Genomic DNA, 19,932 nt, shown 5'->3' with positions numbered 1-19,932 from the left:
ATTATGTGACGATACAGTATTATAAAATATTTTGTAAGTGTACTTTGATCTTCCAACCTAATTGCTTTGACTAATCCACCACAAATTAAAAGTGCTTACAGAACATGACAAACCTTTGCTTTTTCACCATTGTTAATGTTGGTGAATTTTAGTCAATTCAGAGAATAGCAAGTAGGAATATCTTGAAATATTATGCATGTTTCAACACTATTAGAAAGAACACGATGTCCATCTTCATTTGATATGTCTAATGACTCCCACGGGATTCATTCAGCCAACAACTAGCAATGTTTTTGATCATGTAAAATTTACTGCTCAACACCAAGAGCTACCTTATTCGCTTAAGACGTCCATCGTGGATCTTCTTTGATTATACGTATTACTATCTCAATGTGTACAGTAAAAGTAAATGAAGAGCATGACCTACCAGCACGTGCCTCATCACCAAGCGCTATCCGTCTTTCTTTAAATTTGTTATATCAGTAGAATACAGTTAATCATAAAGGATTCTCATCACTAAATGCGTGTCGCCGACGCTCATAAGTTTTTTGTTCACTTAAACCTCAAATCATAGTAAAGAATAGCTCGCGCATGTTCTTTTGACTTATTCATATTTCAATGTCAAATCGTATATTCCACTATTTAATCTATGCAGTCACAGATTATGTCTTAAGCATAGTAGGATTTCAAAATAAGAGTGTTGCCAGCTCTAGCTCCTCTAGATTAGTTGCATCTCAAAATATATAGTAGATCTGTTCCAGCAGACTTCTGTAACTACTTGATATGAAAATTGCGCTCCAACAGTAATAAGTTCAAGTAATGATCAGAAAGTTTGACGTTCCAGCAACAAATTATTCAGTATTAGTTCGAGTCGAGCCGAAATGTTTTGAATAAATTTTGGAACACATGGATCAGCGTATTTCAACATATATTTTAGATCATGTATCGTGCTTACCAGGTGGTAAAAGATGGACAAAGAGTATTTATTTAATAGTGGAGATGGACGTAAAAGGTCTATTTAACCTATATGAAAACAATATTGGTACGTGTTCGCAATAGATTATAGTCAAGTCATGCGTGTGCACCAAAGTATGATCATTGCATACTGCTGGAACAAACCTAGTGTAACATTTGTATACATACATTAAAGTACAATATGATCTATCTAGTTTGAGATTATTTAGTACCTAATATATCTAAAACAGTAATAACAAACTATCAATATTTCCGGGAGAAGTGACTGTGCAATCTATAATTACCATTAAATTATTGTATCCGTATTCCAGTCATCATCATTATCAGTCTCACGTCCATTTAAATTTGACCAAATAACACTTCTGAAATTTGCCTGGAACAAATGTTTAACTAAAAATGAAAAATTCTTTAATGTGAAAAATAGGTATTCTAAAGCTGTTTGCTCATATCAAGTTAGATAAATAAATTTTTTGTCCAATACAATATAGATATATATTATTAAATAGATAAGATAACTGTCATTGTTCTCTACGTAATAATAACAAAAAATACGGTTTTCAATATTTCAGTATCTTTTTAAATTACATTCTGAACTACACTAATTAATGATAATTGTTATAGTACAGTGGCTGACCATAAAGTTGATTGTTTTCTATTGAAATTTGAACATTTTCAAAAAAAAAATAACAAACTCATTGGCATTGTTATAATAATATTAATTCATTAACTAAATGGTGTATTTTTGGTTTCAGAAAAATAAAGAGCTTATGAGTGACTTGGTATCAAACTGCAAGTTGAAAAATGGTAAGTTAATCTTCATATCATATCATATAACACACCAAGTGTTTTATGAATCAAACTAATTGAAGTGAAGCGTTTCAAAATCTATATGATAATAATGATTCATGATTTCAAAATATCTATTAACGCTAAAAAAAACTGAATTTATCTTAGCTATAGTTCATAGCTCATAATTTATTTTGTAAAAAAATATGTCAAGTCTTAATACGTTTTCAATAGTTTCATTTTCCTTTTGTTCACTTTTATCTATTAACAAAAATATGCTAATCAGTTTAAATCAGTGTTTCCCAATCTTTTTTGTGCCATTTCGCACTTTAGCCTTTCTAAAATTCTTATGTCCCTCCTTTGTAACACACACAAAATTTAATTGTTTACAAAAGAAACCTAATTTAAAATAGGCTTTAAGAAGAAATCCCCAGGTGATTGTTTCGATTAAGTTTCAGTCTCAAGTCTTGTGTTGTATTCCTTTTTTACCAGTAAATCATTTACAGCAATATATCCACATTCAGTTAAATATAAGGATGGAAACGGTAGCAATAGTTTTGTTAAATTTAGATGTTTGATTTCTGTTTCCTCGAAAAGCCATACCCTCTCTCATTTTATTTTGAATTTTTAAAATAAGTTTCATATGCAATTCTGTGAGTTCTTCTTGATACTGCATATTTGATATATCTGGCAAATCCACTAACACTATCTGCATCATCCAAGCTGATGAGTTAATTTATCTTATAACAGAAAATCTTTCTTTTAAATCAACAGATAGAATATTCAAATGATTGACAATGATAAGTGAAGCTCAATGAAGATAATGAAATATCTTCACTTATGCATCGAAAAAAGTTTTATTTGCTCCTTGAATAAAAAAATAAAATCTTACTATATCTATACCGAGGTTTCGCACGGAACCTGTTATTTGCCGCAGAAAGTTTACTTGACCAAACACCCAGCTCATATTTTGGTCTCATCAAGCCCAATTATAATAATCAAATTTGGCGTCGAAATGTGGAATGGCATTTCAATGACTCGGAGTAAAGGAAGCAAACACGTGTCATTCAATTTTCTAATTGCCTCCCTTAAAAATCGAATCGTCAACTTGTGAGATGCTGGCCTCACATTAGGAAATACTGGTCTCAATTTCTTTTATTTATTTTTTCAACAATGTTGATGCATCTAATCTAAACAAAATTTTGTACCCTAAAAGTTTGTAATCTAGATGTACATGTAGCTCATGGCCGTTTTTCACGTAATCCACACACTTTTTTATTGTGGCTACACGGCACAACACTCACTCTGCTTCACATTCACAAACGATTTAGCTTCGTTTATGGAGCTGATTGCCTAGCAACAGAAACACTTCTAGGATAGGATATTTTTCAATTTACCTGAAAAAAATTCGATTTTGAGATCATCGGAATATACTAAAGGAAACTGCAGTGTCTCCCATTTCTGCTTTATAGAGCGTTTTTAAATATCTATAATTCGGGCAACCCCTTAATTTCAGGCCATACGTCCACGACAGTTTAAGAATCTATTTATTTATTGATAATTTAAAATAAAATGAATGATTGAATATGATCACTAAAAACGATTTAATAAGAAGGAAATAAATATTCAAACAAAACAAAAATGAGATGGGAAATCCATGATCAAGAAAAAATAAATCTGACAAATGGAACAGGAGACGATTTGATTCCAAAGTAACTAAGTATCCAGAAGCAGTAAAGATTGAAAACTGAATATCCTTCAAGCGGAAATGTACGCAATAGTAAAGGCTGCCAGACTATTAAGGGAAGTGATGGTCAAGCAGAAACACAATAATCTACACAGATAGCCAGGCAACGATTGTATCAAAAATGACAAGATTGAAATTGAGCATCTGCTTTTAAGAAGTGTAAAGAATTATAAAGCAGATAAGCTTACAAAAAGAGGAAAGAATCAAAGCCAAAAATTGAAAATATGGTCAAAAAGAAGTAATTATATGATATCCAGAGCGATTTGGTTAAGGATCAATGGAGAGAAGACAATAAAGGGTTAAGATTTAAGAATAACTTAATCCAGAAAACCATTGAACTGACTATTTGACATTGTACAGTCGGCACAAGACTCTAGAAATAGGGAGTGAGAACGGACAATTATGGTAAATGTAAATGAGAGAAAGACACGGTGCCTTGACTTGACGGTAAAACGCCATAAAATGCTGGAAGATGGCACAATTTCAAAGAAATAGCAAAGTACAAAATCTTCATAGGTTGGATATACTCAAAAATAAGCTTCTTTCAGTGCTGTCTTCTACCGAAAATTGGCGACCATCATTTGATAGACTTCTCTATTTTGCGCTGCATGAATTATATTGGAAGCTTTTGGTATTTGGAACCATTCCCGTAGGTTTCTCAGCCCGAATTTTTTCTTTCTACCTAACCCTCTCCTACCTGCTATCTTGCCTTCCACGATAAGCTTTAGCGAACCATATTTTTAAATCCGAAATACATGGCCTAGATAGGAGGCTTTTCTTTTCTTTTTTCATTCTTCTCAGTACCTCCGTATTGTTTACTGTATCAGTCCAAGGTATTCTCAAAATGCGTCTATACAGCCACATTTTAAAAACTTCTAATTTTTGCATTTTTGCTACTTTTAGTGTCCCTTCCACACTGTAAAGCAGCGTGGAGACTACGTAACATTTCGTGGCTCCCTATCGGGTACCAATGCTCAGGCTGCGATTGCTCAAGAGCTTTCTCATTTTTATGAATGTGGATCTTGACATTTCAATTCTTACTTTAATCTCTAAATCAGGGTTCCATTCATAATTTATTGTATATACCTCCAAGAACTGTACGGGAATGAAGACAACCTGAAATTACTACAGACGAAGATCTACAGTTTGAATTGACAGAGGTGCAAGCGGCTATTAAACAGCTTAAAACAGAAAAAGCTCAAGACATGATGGCATAACTAATTAACAACTCAAATACGAGAGAGAAAGCCTTGCCAAGCAACTAACAACTTTCATTAAGAAGATCATGTCACAGAAGATTGGAGAACTAGTACTACGATTCTCATGTTCAAAAAAGAAAATAAAAAAATACCATCTTATTATAGAGGAATCAATTTGCTGAGTAGTACTATGAAACTTACAACAAAAGTCATCACAAACAAAATAAATAGTCTTATCACGTTAACAGATGAGCAACAGGGATGTAGATCGGAAAGGTCATGCACAGTTGCCATCTTCGTTATCAGGCAGATCGATTGAGTACAACTGACCAGCCTTTATGTGCTTTATAGATCTACAAAAAGCCTTCGATCGAATACAACTAAAATACGTAGTACATCTACTATACGATAAACAAATCCCTTATGCCCTATGATAAAAACCATTGAAAATATATACATGGACAACAAAATCCAAGCCAAAGTGAACGGAGTGCTAACGGAGCAGTACACAAAGTGATTCGCCAGGGAGACTCCTTAAGCCACTTGCTTTTTAATATCATTATGGGCGAAATAATCAAGGAAGTAAGAAAGTTAAGGGGCTAACAGATGGGGGACCGAAATATTACAATATTATATTACGCTGATGATATTATTCTAGTCGCAAAAAATGAGGATGATCTTCAAAGGCTCATATATTTGAACAGCTAAATTTTTCAATATGATAATATCTGCGTCCAAAACAAAGTGTATGAGCACAACTTCGATAAGATGTAAGCTGATCGTAGACGACCAGATAATTCACCATGTAATGAAATTCAAATACCTAGGAGTCGAGATTTCAGGATTTCGAGACGTAGAGAACGAAGTAAGAGAGCAAACATATTGGAATAGAAGCCATATCGAGAAAATACAAGGCCACGCTAAGACCCATAATGACCTACACCGCAGAGACACGGCCAGAAACGGCGAATACCAAAAGAATGATAGAAACAGCACAGATGAAAGTGCTATGTAGGACAACCGGAAAAACCCTACTGGACAGAGAAAGAAATGACAAAATCAGAAGATTGTGCAAAATAGATGACGTCAACGAATGGGTTCTATCAAGATAGAAAGAATGGGATAAGCACATAAGGCGTATGGATAACAACAGTCTGATCAAGACAGCGCGCGATAAATCCCCATTGGGCGGAAGGAGTACCGGCCAACCCAGAAAAAGGTGGAACGACAACCTTAAAACGGGATAGGAGGAAAGGATGTCGAAGATAAAACAGGCGACTACGCCTAATATACGGAAGAAAAAAAATAAGAAGTATTTGAAGAGGAATGGAATCCGTTTCTATATACAGATCTACATTTTGTATTTTTCTCTTACTAATCACCATAAATTTGATTTTCTTTCTGTTGATCTTAAGACCAACTTTGTCGCCTATTGTAGTTACACTATTGAGAATCATCTGTAGATCTTCGACGTTATCTGCCAATAAGCCAGTATCATCCGCATAGAGGAGATTGTTGATTTCAATCTATCAATATTTGCTCTGAGTACAAGCTGAACAGCAACCGCGATAGAATGCAACCCTGCCTAACACCCCTAGCAATGCCTATGTCCTAACTTTTCATGTCTCCATATTAGATATGTGCTGTTTTATTCCAATACAGATTTTCTATAATCTAAATGTCCTTGGTGTCGAGTCCTGAACGATATAATAGTTCTATAAGTTTGTCGTGGTTGATAGTGTCAAATAGTTTCTCGTAATCGATAAAGCAAGCATAGACATCTCTTTTTTGACCTAGGCATTTTTTAATCAAGACCTGAATCGCAAAGGGGGGCTTCCGTGTCCCATAACCGCATCTAAATTCAAACTGTGTATGACCTATACGCTCTTCTAATTTTGTTCTTGTTCTGGAATGAATAATTCTTATGAATACCTTCAGGGTGTGGCTCATTCAGCTTATCAGGGGAGACTTTTTGGAGTTTGCTCTTTTGGGAAGTGTAGATTTCAATCAATAAGCTATAAACGGAAAAAAGACGGTAGAAGGGTTGGGTAGTTAGTTAACTAAGTGTCCCAATTGCTGAAAATAAAGTGCCTCAAGCCAAACTAAGTCGTGTTGCTCCTTTAAACTAATCTAACCTAGATTCGATCTGGAAATCGCCAGAAAATACCAAAGAACATCTGCAATGTTTCTTAATATTCCATTTTGGAGCGTTTTTAGACACCTATAATTTATACAGCTCCTTAATTTAGGTTTCAAAAACTTATTAATTAATAATTTAAAGTAAAATAAATCAGTTTATTGATTGAAAATAATTGGATGCAAACACATAAATCATGAAGATTTTTCTGACTAAACTTCAATATAATAAACCTTCACGTATTCCTATCGGCGACTTTCGAATACTCATCTTATCTTTCCCTCCAAAGCATTGAGTGTAGAACTTGGCAGTAAATGATAATTTGCGACCCTTTGTCAGTATTTGATCAAGATAACCAAAATTTCTCTCTTGAGAAGGTAAAATTCCATCTACTAAAGCCTAAAAATAATGTATCGCCTAATACTGGTAGTTTAAAGATAGTCTACGTAAAATATAGTGCAGATACAATATTATGGACTAACGTATAACTATTCCGATGGGAATTTAGTGGTTAAAATCTATTTGGAAATGTATAAAATTATTACTTTCAAATAATGGGACTTCACTGTTTGAAAAAAAAAAGAAATCTAGGCTCTTAAAGGGTCATGAGAAACAAAAGCCGATGCGATCGAGTGTAAATAAATCATTCTAAATGTTCCCGATGTCGCACTTTAGTATATTATAGTATATTGCTGGAGAAATTTGTCTTGCTTTTTGAAACTATACGTTCTCCCTTTCTTTGATTTATCCATGCATCCTCGAATATAGAATTTTTTAGCCATTATATAAACTGAAAGAAAATAATAAATATTCTACGAAATGTGTTTTTGAATCTCTCTTTATGTTATCCTGAGACGTAACAAATTGACAAATATTATGGATAAATGAATCTTTGGAAACTTTAAAACGTTTAAATAGATAATATATATATATATATATATATATATATGAAATTTTATTAATTAAAAAAATCACATAAAAAATCAATTATTAAATTAGACTCACTGGAAATTAGATAAGTATTACTATATGTATAACGTATCAAATCTAATTTGATCTTATATCATCATAAAAGTTTCCTCTGTGATTCTGAGTTCGAACATGCGTAAAATCAATTCTTAGAAGTGTAAATTTGAAACACTCTCTATATTTCGCCAAATTTCTTTTAAGGAGGCAGCGTGTACGATACTTTTCATCATCTACCTTCTAGCAGAGACGGATACATACAAATTAAATTATTTGATAGATTTTTGATTACCACTACTTGATATTTCATAGCAGATCCCGGAAAATTTGTTAAAAAATGTAGACAACTATAATATCTAACAAAATAATAAAAATCTATAGTATTCGGTGTTACGACGATTACATTCAGCTGAAATTCAACGAAGATTACGTACAGCCCTCCAAGTTGATGTTTGACAAGGGCCTGACCCTTGAGGCAGCCAAATGTGAAAGGAATAGAAAGTGTAAAAAATTTTACGTGAACATTAGATCAGTTCTAATTAAAAACATAAAAGTTACTAACTATTGCAATGTTTTTCTAATTAATTTGTAAGATTTCTATTCGTGGGGTTAACTAACGAACACTGTCTCTTACATTCTTAATTGGTTATTTAAATACTATACACTACACTTAACTAACTTATAATGATTCACTTATAATCACTTAACTAACCTGAATAATTTATTTAAATTTTTCGATTACTTTACTAATTCGTTTTGTTCACTACGACTAAACTTATATAACACAGAGAATTCTCCAAAGTTCTAGAGCATGAAGAAACAAAACATATAAATAAATAGACTATCCTAGGAAGTATCCAGAAGAAACAAAGTCAAATTTTAGAATTCCATACATCTAGGCAGGACCCGCTCTAGGGCGGAAACTCGTTCGTAACACTATATTAGGTAATGTAACTGACTAACAACTTATACTTACAGCAGTACAAGTAAATAGTGTATAGCCTACAAATGTTGTTAAATTGAAATAGGGAAGGTTATACGCTAAAATCCAGCTGTAGCCAATCTTCGTTGTAAGCAATATAAGAAGAATTATTAGAAAAGATGCAATTTACTCAAAGTAGCACTCAGAATCCTCCACATCACCTCAAGGTGTAATTAGCCAAGTAGGAAGTGGGAATGTCTCAAATATAAAATGAAACAGTTTCTTGTGACGATTTCGACAGAATTGTGTAATAATAGCTTTCATAATTGAATATTATTATATTTGCACACTGTTTGCTTCACCTACTTATAGGTGTGGTTTGTTATTGCATATTAACAAGATAAAATTTCCGCTATTGGAGCAATGAAACAACTTTTTTAGATAGGTCGTCGATGAAAAGTGAACATTTGAACTGAAAATAATATTAATGGAAGATCTTGTGATCTCTACTGATGTAACCGAAATTGATGATCGACACAATCAATTGATGCGACTGATACAATAATTTAGCAAGGATATCTTAGTCACTTCCATCAAGATAATGTACCGTCTCATTATTTATTTCCGTTAGACAGTGACTAAATGGAGGAATGGTCCTTTCTATGGAGGCATCTAAAATCCAATGTGTATGCAGAATTCCAAGAGAAAGGGCAAAATATCGGGAATGAGTTTCAGAGCAGACTTTATTACTGCTCAGAAAAAATATTTCTAGTACTAAATAGAATAAGTTACTTTTCATTAATTTTTTATGTTGTAATTTAATCGAAAACCAACATAAAAACTGTTGTGTGACGATTTTCTACAGGTCGAAATATAAAGGGTGATACATGTCCAAATCGACGTTTGATTCACAATTTTAAAACGGTTCATCCATGATCAATATTTTAACGTTCGTTAAAATGTAAATGTGAATCAATCAGGAATCTTTTCAGAAAAGTTAATTCCAGAATGCTTCATGAATTTATAAAAACCTCACGTGCTCTCCAAAAGTCTTGAATTGTTTCGGATTTGTCCAGGTTTTTTTGTTGGAAAGAATAATCTTATTTACAAATATAAACTAGAATCTAATAAATTTAAATGTATTGTCCAATTGAAGTAATAAGTAGTGTTGGTTGATAAATGTCTGAACCCTCAGTTATTTATAATATAAATTTCAAGATCTCAATATTGAACTTAATGATAATACACTATAATTATTTTTTGAAGAATCATCATTGTTTTCATAGACATATGGTGGCTAAAATTAATAATTAGTGGGCGGGTTACACACATATGCACCTCGCACGGTATGCTACATGCTACATGGTCGTGACATGTGCTAGTGGCAAAGTTAGGGAGGTGGGAAGTTTTTGGCGCTCAACTCATTGGAAAATGTCGTCGGCGTCGGATAATGAATAGCTGTTGTTACTTACCGTCATTAGAAGAAGTCGACGTCGAGGAAGAATAAATATTCAACGTGAATATTGGGTACACCCTTATCAGCGCTAAAATATTGAGAGTGGACAGTTACAACTAACTATTCACACAATTTAAACTAGGGTATACACTAATTGATCACAAAGTAATAATAACAAACTCAAGCTATTCAAAAAGTGACTTTCCGCACTTGTCTCCGTGAGAACGAAAGCATCAGGGCTTCGAGCCGCATGCTAGTAGCAAGAAAAATGCTAGTCGCACGCGCGAGATGCATATGTGTGTAATCCGCCTTAGAATAATTGTAATAGACAACTGAGAACATTTACTAAGTTGAGGTGTAATTTTACGATCTTTGATTTGGATAGTAACAACCCTTAAGGAATCACAAAAATTCTCATTATTTTGATTTACCATGTTTTATTTTAAAATTACAGAGAAATTTTGTGATTTGAGTTACTATGGAAACATTACATCGAAGTTGAAATTAGAATTCCGACTAGTATTGAATTTAAAAATATCATTTTATATAATTTTATTATTAAAATGGGAAGAAATCTGTATGAATAGGGTGTGAATTCAGTAGCTTATGCGTAGCTTATTTTTTTACACTTAAATATAAAATGTATATTAACTTTTGATGTAAAAAAAAATAGTTTGAGGTATCAATTGTAATTTGAGGGGGATCACACATAATGATTTCTATCAAAATTCCCCTTTTTTCAGGTAGAGCATTATTTTTTTCAATTAAACATTTTTTGCAACAGTCCTAAAAAATGTTGTGGCAAAAATGTTTACTTTACTCCGATGAATATAATAAGAAATTGAAATTTCAAATAAATATGATTTCATGTTGATCCTGTAAATTGAGGGATTCGCTGGACAACATCCGCTATAATTGCAAATACAGCCTATTAAATAATACCACAGTACACCTGGAAAAAACAAAATTTTCAACACGTTTTTATCGAATGTCATAAAGAAAGGAACGTTTTCAAGGTATCAATTTCAAGACTGATTTTCTCCTATTTGTAATTCTCAGCGAGTTTGAAGCAGTTCAAGATAGAGCGTAGAACCATGACGAATGTAAATTGAAAGTTGAACGTGTTGTTTCCATGTTTTAAAAATAAACAGTAATATTTGGTATGGAATGAAATAGGTAATACTAAACTCATCTTCCTTAAAATGAAACAGGACTTTTAAAAAAATACCACTGATAAGTTCCTTATGAGTTCACAAATATTTCCATTTTCCATTTTTACTTAACATTTAAGACCAAAAGTCAAGTTTTAATTTTTCTTAAAACTTGTGATATTTCGGAAGAAAATAAGCTGAGAAAATTTTTTACAGGAAAAAAATAATTCTTCCTGATTGATACAATTTCAAACAAAAGTATGGCTTAAGGTATGTTGGTGACATTTCTATTATCTATTTTCAATGAAGAACTGAGTTAATTCAAATTTCCTAAGCTTTCACAATAATATTTCTACACTTTCATGATGTCATATAATTCTGCTCCTCTTATTGATTAGACTTGTGTCCTCATTTACTTATACTCAATTCTTTTGTATAAAAAATAATATTACTTTTGATTGAAATCACATTTATAGTTATTCCAATACAAAACCGTTAAACAAGTTGTGATAGAAAATACGATGAAATCACTTATATAAAACAAAGTGAGTTATACACTCATCCCAACTTTGTATCTATGACTGGAAGCATTTCTGAGAGGCTTCTACCATCAGCTCTGTCGTTGTCTTAAAAAACTTTTTTCATTTTTGCTTAGAACAAGTAGTCACTTAATGCTCGATCTAATGAGTCCGGCGGGTATGAACAGATAGGAATACTGTTTAAGGTCCAAAACTCACAAAAGCAACTTCTTTCTTTACACATCGTTTCGTATATGTTGCAATTTATAATTCGCAGTTCATAGTTGTTTCGCTGGGAACGAATCCTAATCGCATACCTTAACAATCGACGAAAACGTTGACTTTGATATTTATATTCGATTTTGTTTGACGGAGTTTTTCAAGACCAAGTAAGACGCCATTTTTCCATTGAAATTCTCATCTTATATCCCCAACTTCCATTTGTAGTAACTATTTTATAAAATGTTTTTTATAACTCTTGTAAACAATCTTTACCATGGACCAATTGCAATATTCAGTGAATTTGTTTGGCATTTTTTTCCATTTAAAACAAAACTCAATGCTTTGTTCAAGATACATGTTTCACGACTGCCAAGTATCTGTAGTAGGAGACTGGTAAGTTAAAACGAGTTCAAACTTGATACTGCTTGTCTTAACATACGAGAGCGCGAGATATATTAGTTACAGCAATATCGTAAGTAGTTTCCTTATCACTCCTAGTATACTAAAAAATCCCTATATCAACACCAAAGATAAAAAAGAATTACTTAGGGCCACTGATACACTACTCTTCTACTAATTGCAAACGAATGAATTCTCGGATGCTATTTTACACTCGTTGTCTTTACTGCAATAAACATAAACCAGACATGGAAATACGAATTGTATATACTCACCAACTCACATAATATTCCATCCAAACACATTGTATTACAAAATATTCTGTATTGTAATAACTTGGAGAAAATATATTCAGACGAAACTCAGTACAGACGTCAAATGTGGAGAATATTACGATCCACCCGTTTATAAAAATCGAGACCGAACTGTAGTCGAGAAAACTTCATATGAAGGGAATAAAAGGTATAATACGAACATGTGTAATGGAAAAACTGTTGAGTACAATAGAATACATAAAGTTAGCTCTATTCACTGAACAAATTCAGCAAAGGATTTTTCTATTTACTTATTAAATTAAATTTTCCTACCAAACAAATAAAAATCACCAACTCGTGAACTCAGTTATTTTATTGTAAAACGTAATAAATGTGATAATTTACTTACATTATTATAGTTACATGAATAAAAAATATTGGCTTTTCGATTTATATTTCCTATTTCGCAATAAATTTCTATGGTTTAGTAGATCATATTCAGAAATAGCTAGTTCAATTATGATTTGAAATACAGTACCAGTCAGTTTGAAATAGACTGCCGCATAAAAAAATTTTAGTCACAAGACAAAGAAGTCACAAAGATCTTTTTTATTTTAAACGAACGAAACCATTTGATGTGATGATCTCTTATTAAGAAAATACAAAAATCATGCAAGAATATGTCTTTCAATAATATAAGTAACATAATAAAATACCAAGAAAATAAAATGTGTTGTATGTCGTTGAATGGGACCTTGGTTTAATTTTTCAGTGTATTTCTTTGGTTTCCACTTGCTCCGGCGCGTATTTATTTCTATCTTCAATAATTTAATCATATTATATATAATTCTGTAAAGTGATATATACTAATGATGGATTGGTTTTGACAGTAAATTTTGGTTTCGACTTTTGGATTTTTTAAAAAATGAAGAAAATAGTTTAGAAAGAATATTGTTGGATGGAGAAAACAAATTATAAAATATATTTAAGCCTATGGAGAACATCTTCAAAACATACTAGATTTTTTTCTGTCCATTGAATTCTTTAAAAGTTTCTTCAGGGAATGAATATTCTCACAAATTTGAAAGGCACTGAAGGTATTGAACACAAGTAATTATGAAACATATGGAGCTTTACAAATCAACGATAGTGGATTCCTGTCTAAAATCAAATACTATTCAATATTTTTAATCATAGACAAGAGAATAAAAGTAACTCATTTTCTAAGATCAAATTTAAACTACGAGTATAATAACAATATAGACAAATCGTCGCTGTTTATAAAAACATGTAAATACACGTTTTTATAGAAGTAATTTCTAGGAAATTCACCTTCTAGAATCGAATAATCAGCGAGTTAGCAGCAAGTTAATGAATAGTTAAATATTAAAGTGAATTTATAAACTCTTACGTTCCAGCTCGCACCGACGCTCTCGTTATGTTCGACTTAACATTGGCTTGATCGCGAACGAGGGTGCCAACGCGGGCACGAGTTTAAAAAGTTTATAAATTGACCTTTACTGGATAATTATTATGAATAACAAGGAGTTTGTTACATTGTTTATTGTTCTTAGTGTAAGTGTTTGAATAAATTGAAAAAATGACAAACACCGTGTGTATAAATACACCCCACCGTTGAGAACCATTTGAATAAATTAAAAGAAAAACATTACAATATGATCCTTCTTACCCTGGTAGATCGTTGTGTAAATACGCTGACGGGTTGTCCCATTTGTCTATGGTTTTTTGAACTTTAAACATTAGAATAAAGTAACTTATTAGTATTAAACTTTAGAGCAAAATCTAAACTAAATAAATATCAAGAGAGAATTAACAAGTAAAGTAAGTAAGTAATGAAGGAAAAAATAAGAAGAATATTTTCATCTCTATTCATCGATCCCACACAAGTCAATGTCAATGTCTAGTCAGAAAATGGGTACTCCAAAAGATTTAATACAAAAGGAGCAGAAAAGAGAATATTAAAAAACTTTGGACTTAACAAAACTAATACTTTCTCAGTGAATAACCCGACATATAACAAAATCTTGACATATCAGACTAGTCCAAATTCCAGATTCAGACAGTACGAACAGATTTTTTTCTAAAATGACCCCCGATCACTGAGAAAAAAATTATATTGTCCTGTATGATTAAATATGAGTTTATTAATTAGTTTTGGTCTGAAAAGTTTTATAATTCCGAAGTGCGTATACATATTTTCAATATCACGGAAAAATACGGTCATAACACATTTTGTTGGGAGTCTTTATGCCGAAGTTGAATAGAATATTTTCTCTGATACCTACATTTAGTATTCACAGCAGAAAGTTGGTGAAAAGAAAGAATGCGCTTAGTTTTCTCTGCGGCGTTGAGATGAAAATTGTCTCTTGACCTCTTCTTCAATATTTTCTCAATATTAAAAGAGACTGCCTCATATATTTTTTATAGACATTTTTCCGAACACATTTGAATAAGTGGAATTTCTTATTTCATAATACATTCCTCTGAAATAGACTTGTGAAATTCCATGCTAGAAAATATATGATTTCTCATATAGCTAAATCATGTCTACGTTCTTTATTATCATATTCATATGAAATGCAAAAATATTAATTTGACTCGCAAAAAGTTCCCAATCTTCACCTGCAAAAGAGGGGTATAATTACAGGTGCTTAATATGCTAAGCTAGTTTTAAAATTATGTGAAGAGGTAAAAAATACCAGAACACCAGTGGATTTGCACAACTGTGTTATCTTGTATTAGAATAATGCATCCAGTTACACGTCCATCATTAAAATATAAAATATTGAAATTATATATTTACCATTTTTTTTTTGTGAGTCAGGGCTGGGGCACGTGGAACAGCCCTTGTAAAAAGCGGCTAGCAACTGGAATCATATATCAAGTTTTTCAATGTTTCTGTAAACAAAATAATTGATCAAAGCACATGATAACCGCAAAACCAATCAAACAATTTCCACCCTTTGAAATTTTGATTAAAAAATAATCAGTAAAATAAATGGATGAGAATTATTATTATATTACACATGAAAATTGTGATGAATTATGACACTATTCCCCTGTGATTTTATCTGAAAAAACAATTCTTCTACTCTCATGTACTCACGGGCTTTTTTGTGAAATCATGTATCATAATTATTCTATTAACGTAGTTTGAGTATGATATTCAATTCAAACAACCGAATTTTATTATAGAACTAACTTTAACAAATATTGTGATCACATAAAATAATGAAATTAGCTTTTTCTCTCAAACTAGTTAATTTTTAATAATCTCTTGCAGTGTTAATTTTCATACAATGCTGAATGTTGAAATGTTGGTTCATGATATTAAACACTACCAAATAATGATTTTTTGTCAATGTTTGAATTAAAGCTAAAATGATTTCGTTCCTCTTATACCGACAGTACTGCACAATGACGGGATTTTCATGTATTTGATTTAATTTAAAATGTAAAATCCTTTTTTTTTTCAGGTTTTGGAACCGCAATAATGAATGCGAAGGGAGGTATGCAGCCTGTATCACCTCCTCAACCTAGGAGATCGAATTCACCGGATCAATTGAACCCTGCTGAACCAATTACAGATGCACCCAGTGCCACTATGGGTAGGATAGGATGGGCTCTGAGAACTTTGTTATTGTGTAAGTTTGTATATTTTGAAAAATAATGTAGTTTTCACGGTGAAACATAAAACAATAGATTTATTTTAAAATAAATATCGTAGTACAATCTGTTTTAATCATACAAATATGTTCTCTGTGTAACAAATACCCAGTTCAACGTACCTACTTCAGATTTATTATTTGCTGTTTAATTGAAAATATAAGCCACGTAATATCGTAATAAACCTCCAATTTTCCTGACATCGCTCTACATAAAATGAAAGATAACATAAAAGAAAAATAGTATCGAAAACTAACTTGATCCTCGAGACATTTTAAATTTGAATCCTACGTAAAATGAAGATCAGTGATTATTAGTTCGCTTAATACTAACTATCAGATATTGAATTTAGATGCTTTCCAAAAAGCGAAACATTCCGTTGAAAAAAAATTATTCCAAACATATGATAAGTTATAAATAATCCTGCACAATTATAATAAATTTTCAAATAAAACATAACCTGAATCAAATGTAAAATACTTTTCCTTACTATACGATTAAAGACTTTCTCAACAATTATCAAAATATTTTAATAAATATGCAATTAGAATAAATCATATAAGACATGATATATTATCAAAATAATAATAATATACAGTATAGTGCAAATGAAAGGAATAGATTCTTTAATTCAAAAATAGCGACTTTAGAGAAAAATGAAATGTCTTATCTACCTACCTTTTAGGTTTTTTAAAAATCTACTTACCTTATCAACATAATGTTGATACTTGGACATTTTAAGTGAATTAACTTTCTCTTAAGTGATTAATACTATTATTGTAGTAGACGTATTCAAAAAGTCTTTGTATCTATCAAAATGAAGCTAATTGAAACGCAACGAACAGAAATTGTTTGTGGAGATAAAACACGTACACAGAAGGAAGTTTGTAGGTTATTTAATTATAAATACCCCAACTCAGAACCAATTTCACAATCTACAGTAAGCAAAATTGTGAAAAAATTCAAACAAACGGATCATGTCCCTAAAGGTACTAGAAAACTAATATTTGCAAACAAATAACTAGGCGTTCTTTTAGCCTTTCAAGATAATTCCCATACCAGTTTATGGTAAGCAGTATTAGATAAAGACATGGACGATTAAACAGATCTTAGAAAACAAAAGAAGGAAAAATGACATCCTTAAAAAGGAAGTTTAGTACAAGAGCTTATGGAAGATGATTTTGATGGAGATATGATGTTTTTAAAAAGGTACTTTTCACTGATGAAGCTACATTTCTACTAAACGATCATGTCATCTAGCTAATAGGATTATTCGACTACACTTTTTCGAAGAAGAAGAAGATTTTTGGGATTTCTTTAAAACTTCTTGCTCACCTAAATGAACCGTTTGCTTCCAAACAGAAATGATTTATGACTGTAGTAAGATGATGCGCCTCCCCTTTACGCTGTTTTGGGGCGCAACTTCTTGAAGAAACTCTTTCCAAATCGGTGGATAGGTCGAAAAGCAATAATAGAATGATCGTTTAGGTTACCAGATTCAACTCGTCTTGATTTATTTTTACGGGGAAGTTATAGAGAAGGTTTCAGAAGAGTTCGCGGCACGTCTTTCTCATAGTATTTTAGCTGAAGGTCAACAATTTGAGTCCCTAATTTATGTTTCGTTGTATTTAATGAATAATACAATTTATTGTAATAATAAACATCGATTATTTTTTTAAACAAATACAAATATAAATTATTCATATTCTAACATATTGATATGGCTGAATCGGTATTTAAAAAACACAGACGACGTCAAATAAAAGGTATCTTTACAAATACCCTGTTTAAAAATAAAAATCTATAGACTTCAGGAATGTTCTCTAAAGTCGCCGGCTTACGACGACAACTAATTTATTCATTTCATTTATACCATACCATATAATGTTACTTGTAATAACTGTGAAGCTATTTACACAAGACAACCTACTTCAATAATCCTGACGCCTTTCTAACTTATCAGATGTAAGGAATGTGGGAGTTGAGTAATTACGTGGGCTCCTTTTTCCACAGCAGTTTTCATTCTCTCCTGTCTTGTGGGTTTTATTCAATTTCCTACCATCTTATTCCCCGATTTTCCCATGTTGTCTTAATTTCTTCCAGGTCTTCCTTTTTTTCGTGCTTCATATATCCTTATTAATCGTTCTTTTTCAATTTTCATAACATAGCCAAACCATCTCAATTGTCCTTCTACTATTTAGTTCTTTTTCGTACATTAGAATTTGAAATAAAAAAATTAAGGAGAGAAAATCCACATTTTTTAAGTAGATTTTATTTTGATTTATTTGTGATAGGGGATCTTTTGATTCATAGTTAGTATAAAATTCGGTACACATCTAACAAACCGTCAGTCCACGTGGACTCATCTCCACTTCTTAAAAATTAATACATCGAATCGTAAACATGAATGCATTTCTATTGGCCGAAGCTGTCGGAAGGCGCATGTACAAAATTTCTTTGAAATATTCCTGCTAGACAGTCTGCGATAAGCAGTGGCTTGGTGAGATTTATGTAATTCATAAATTTCTTCAAATAAAAGGAAATATGGCGTTCTTTAGACCACTGGCGAATGAAGACAATGAAATTGCACAGTGTAGTGAGAATAAAGAGTGAAATTGATAATAAAGATTTAGATATACAAACACAGCAAATTATTTTAAATATATTTGAATGTTTAAAAAAGGGGAATATTCAGCAATCTGATAATGCAATCATAATAAGAATTGCTGAATTAAAAGGAGTAAAGAATTTTTCCATTTATCGAGTAGTCATAAAAGGGTTTCTGTTGATCATACACAGAATCGAAAAACGTTTAAAGAAAAACTGAAATCAGTTGACAAACATTGCGTCAAGATTTGTCAGCCCTGAATAAACGGATGGCAATAACCGAATCGTCAAGGATAGTTCGATGGCAACAAGATTATTTGCGTCAGATAAAAGTCTACCGAAGTTCTAATAGACGAATGGGGTACAAAAAGCGCTCAGTTACGTCTGGTACCCTATCTAAACCTAACTCACTTGCAAGCAAGTATATCTTACCCGTCTATTTACGTTTTATAATTTAATATTTAGGTGTAGACTGTTAATCTATATATATATATAATCTATCTAAATAACGGAGTATAATGTCGTCCAATTTATAATGATTCTATTGCCCTTAAACGAATACTTTATCGCATAAGTTATACATATTTTTAAAAGTATTTATAAAACTAATAAATTTATAAAATGAGGTATCTACGCCTATGGTAGATCAAACAAAATTGTCGGCAAGGGTTTTTATAATTTGCAATTGATATTGGAGGAACTATAGAAACGTCAGATAGTTTAATTTGAAAATACTTATTACATACTTCTAATCTAATATTTTATTGTTACGATAACCCAAGTCAATCATGAATTTTTGCATGTTAAATTTATACGGCACAAAGTTGAGGATTAGCGCGCAATATCTACTCGTAATTAGCCATGAAAATATTTGCTGGCGCTTTATTATCAAAACAAAGTCATATT

At 31.7% G+C, this 19,932-nt stretch overlaps 1 protein-coding gene across 4 annotated transcripts in view; it reads left to right on the top strand.

The window, feature by feature from the left end:
* The window catches only part of LOC130900754 (rap guanine nucleotide exchange factor 4), a 302,255-nt gene that overhangs the window by 235,688 nt on the left and 46,635 nt on the right, over nt 1-19,932 (top strand). For 3 of the 4 annotated variants that reach the window (XM_057811609.1, XM_057811610.1, XM_057811611.1), the window contains 2 exons: nt 1,728-1,779; nt 16,230-16,397. In XM_057811609.1, the coding sequence (XP_057667592.1) occupies nt 1,728-1,779; nt 16,230-16,397 (220 nt within the window). Of the gene's footprint in view, nt 1-1,593; nt 1,780-8,618; nt 8,756-16,229; nt 16,398-19,932 lie in introns of those variants that run through there. The other variant, XM_057811612.1, reaches the window with a different exon arrangement.

The sequence above is a fragment of the Diorhabda carinulata genome, chromosome X (genome assembly GCF_026250575.1).
Source record: "Diorhabda carinulata isolate Delta chromosome X, icDioCari1.1, whole genome shotgun sequence".
Taxonomy (NCBI): domain Eukaryota; kingdom Metazoa; phylum Arthropoda; class Insecta; order Coleoptera; family Chrysomelidae; genus Diorhabda; species Diorhabda carinulata.
The sequence above is the reverse complement of the archived record's forward strand: the minus strand, read 5'-3'. Positions and strand labels throughout refer to the sequence as shown.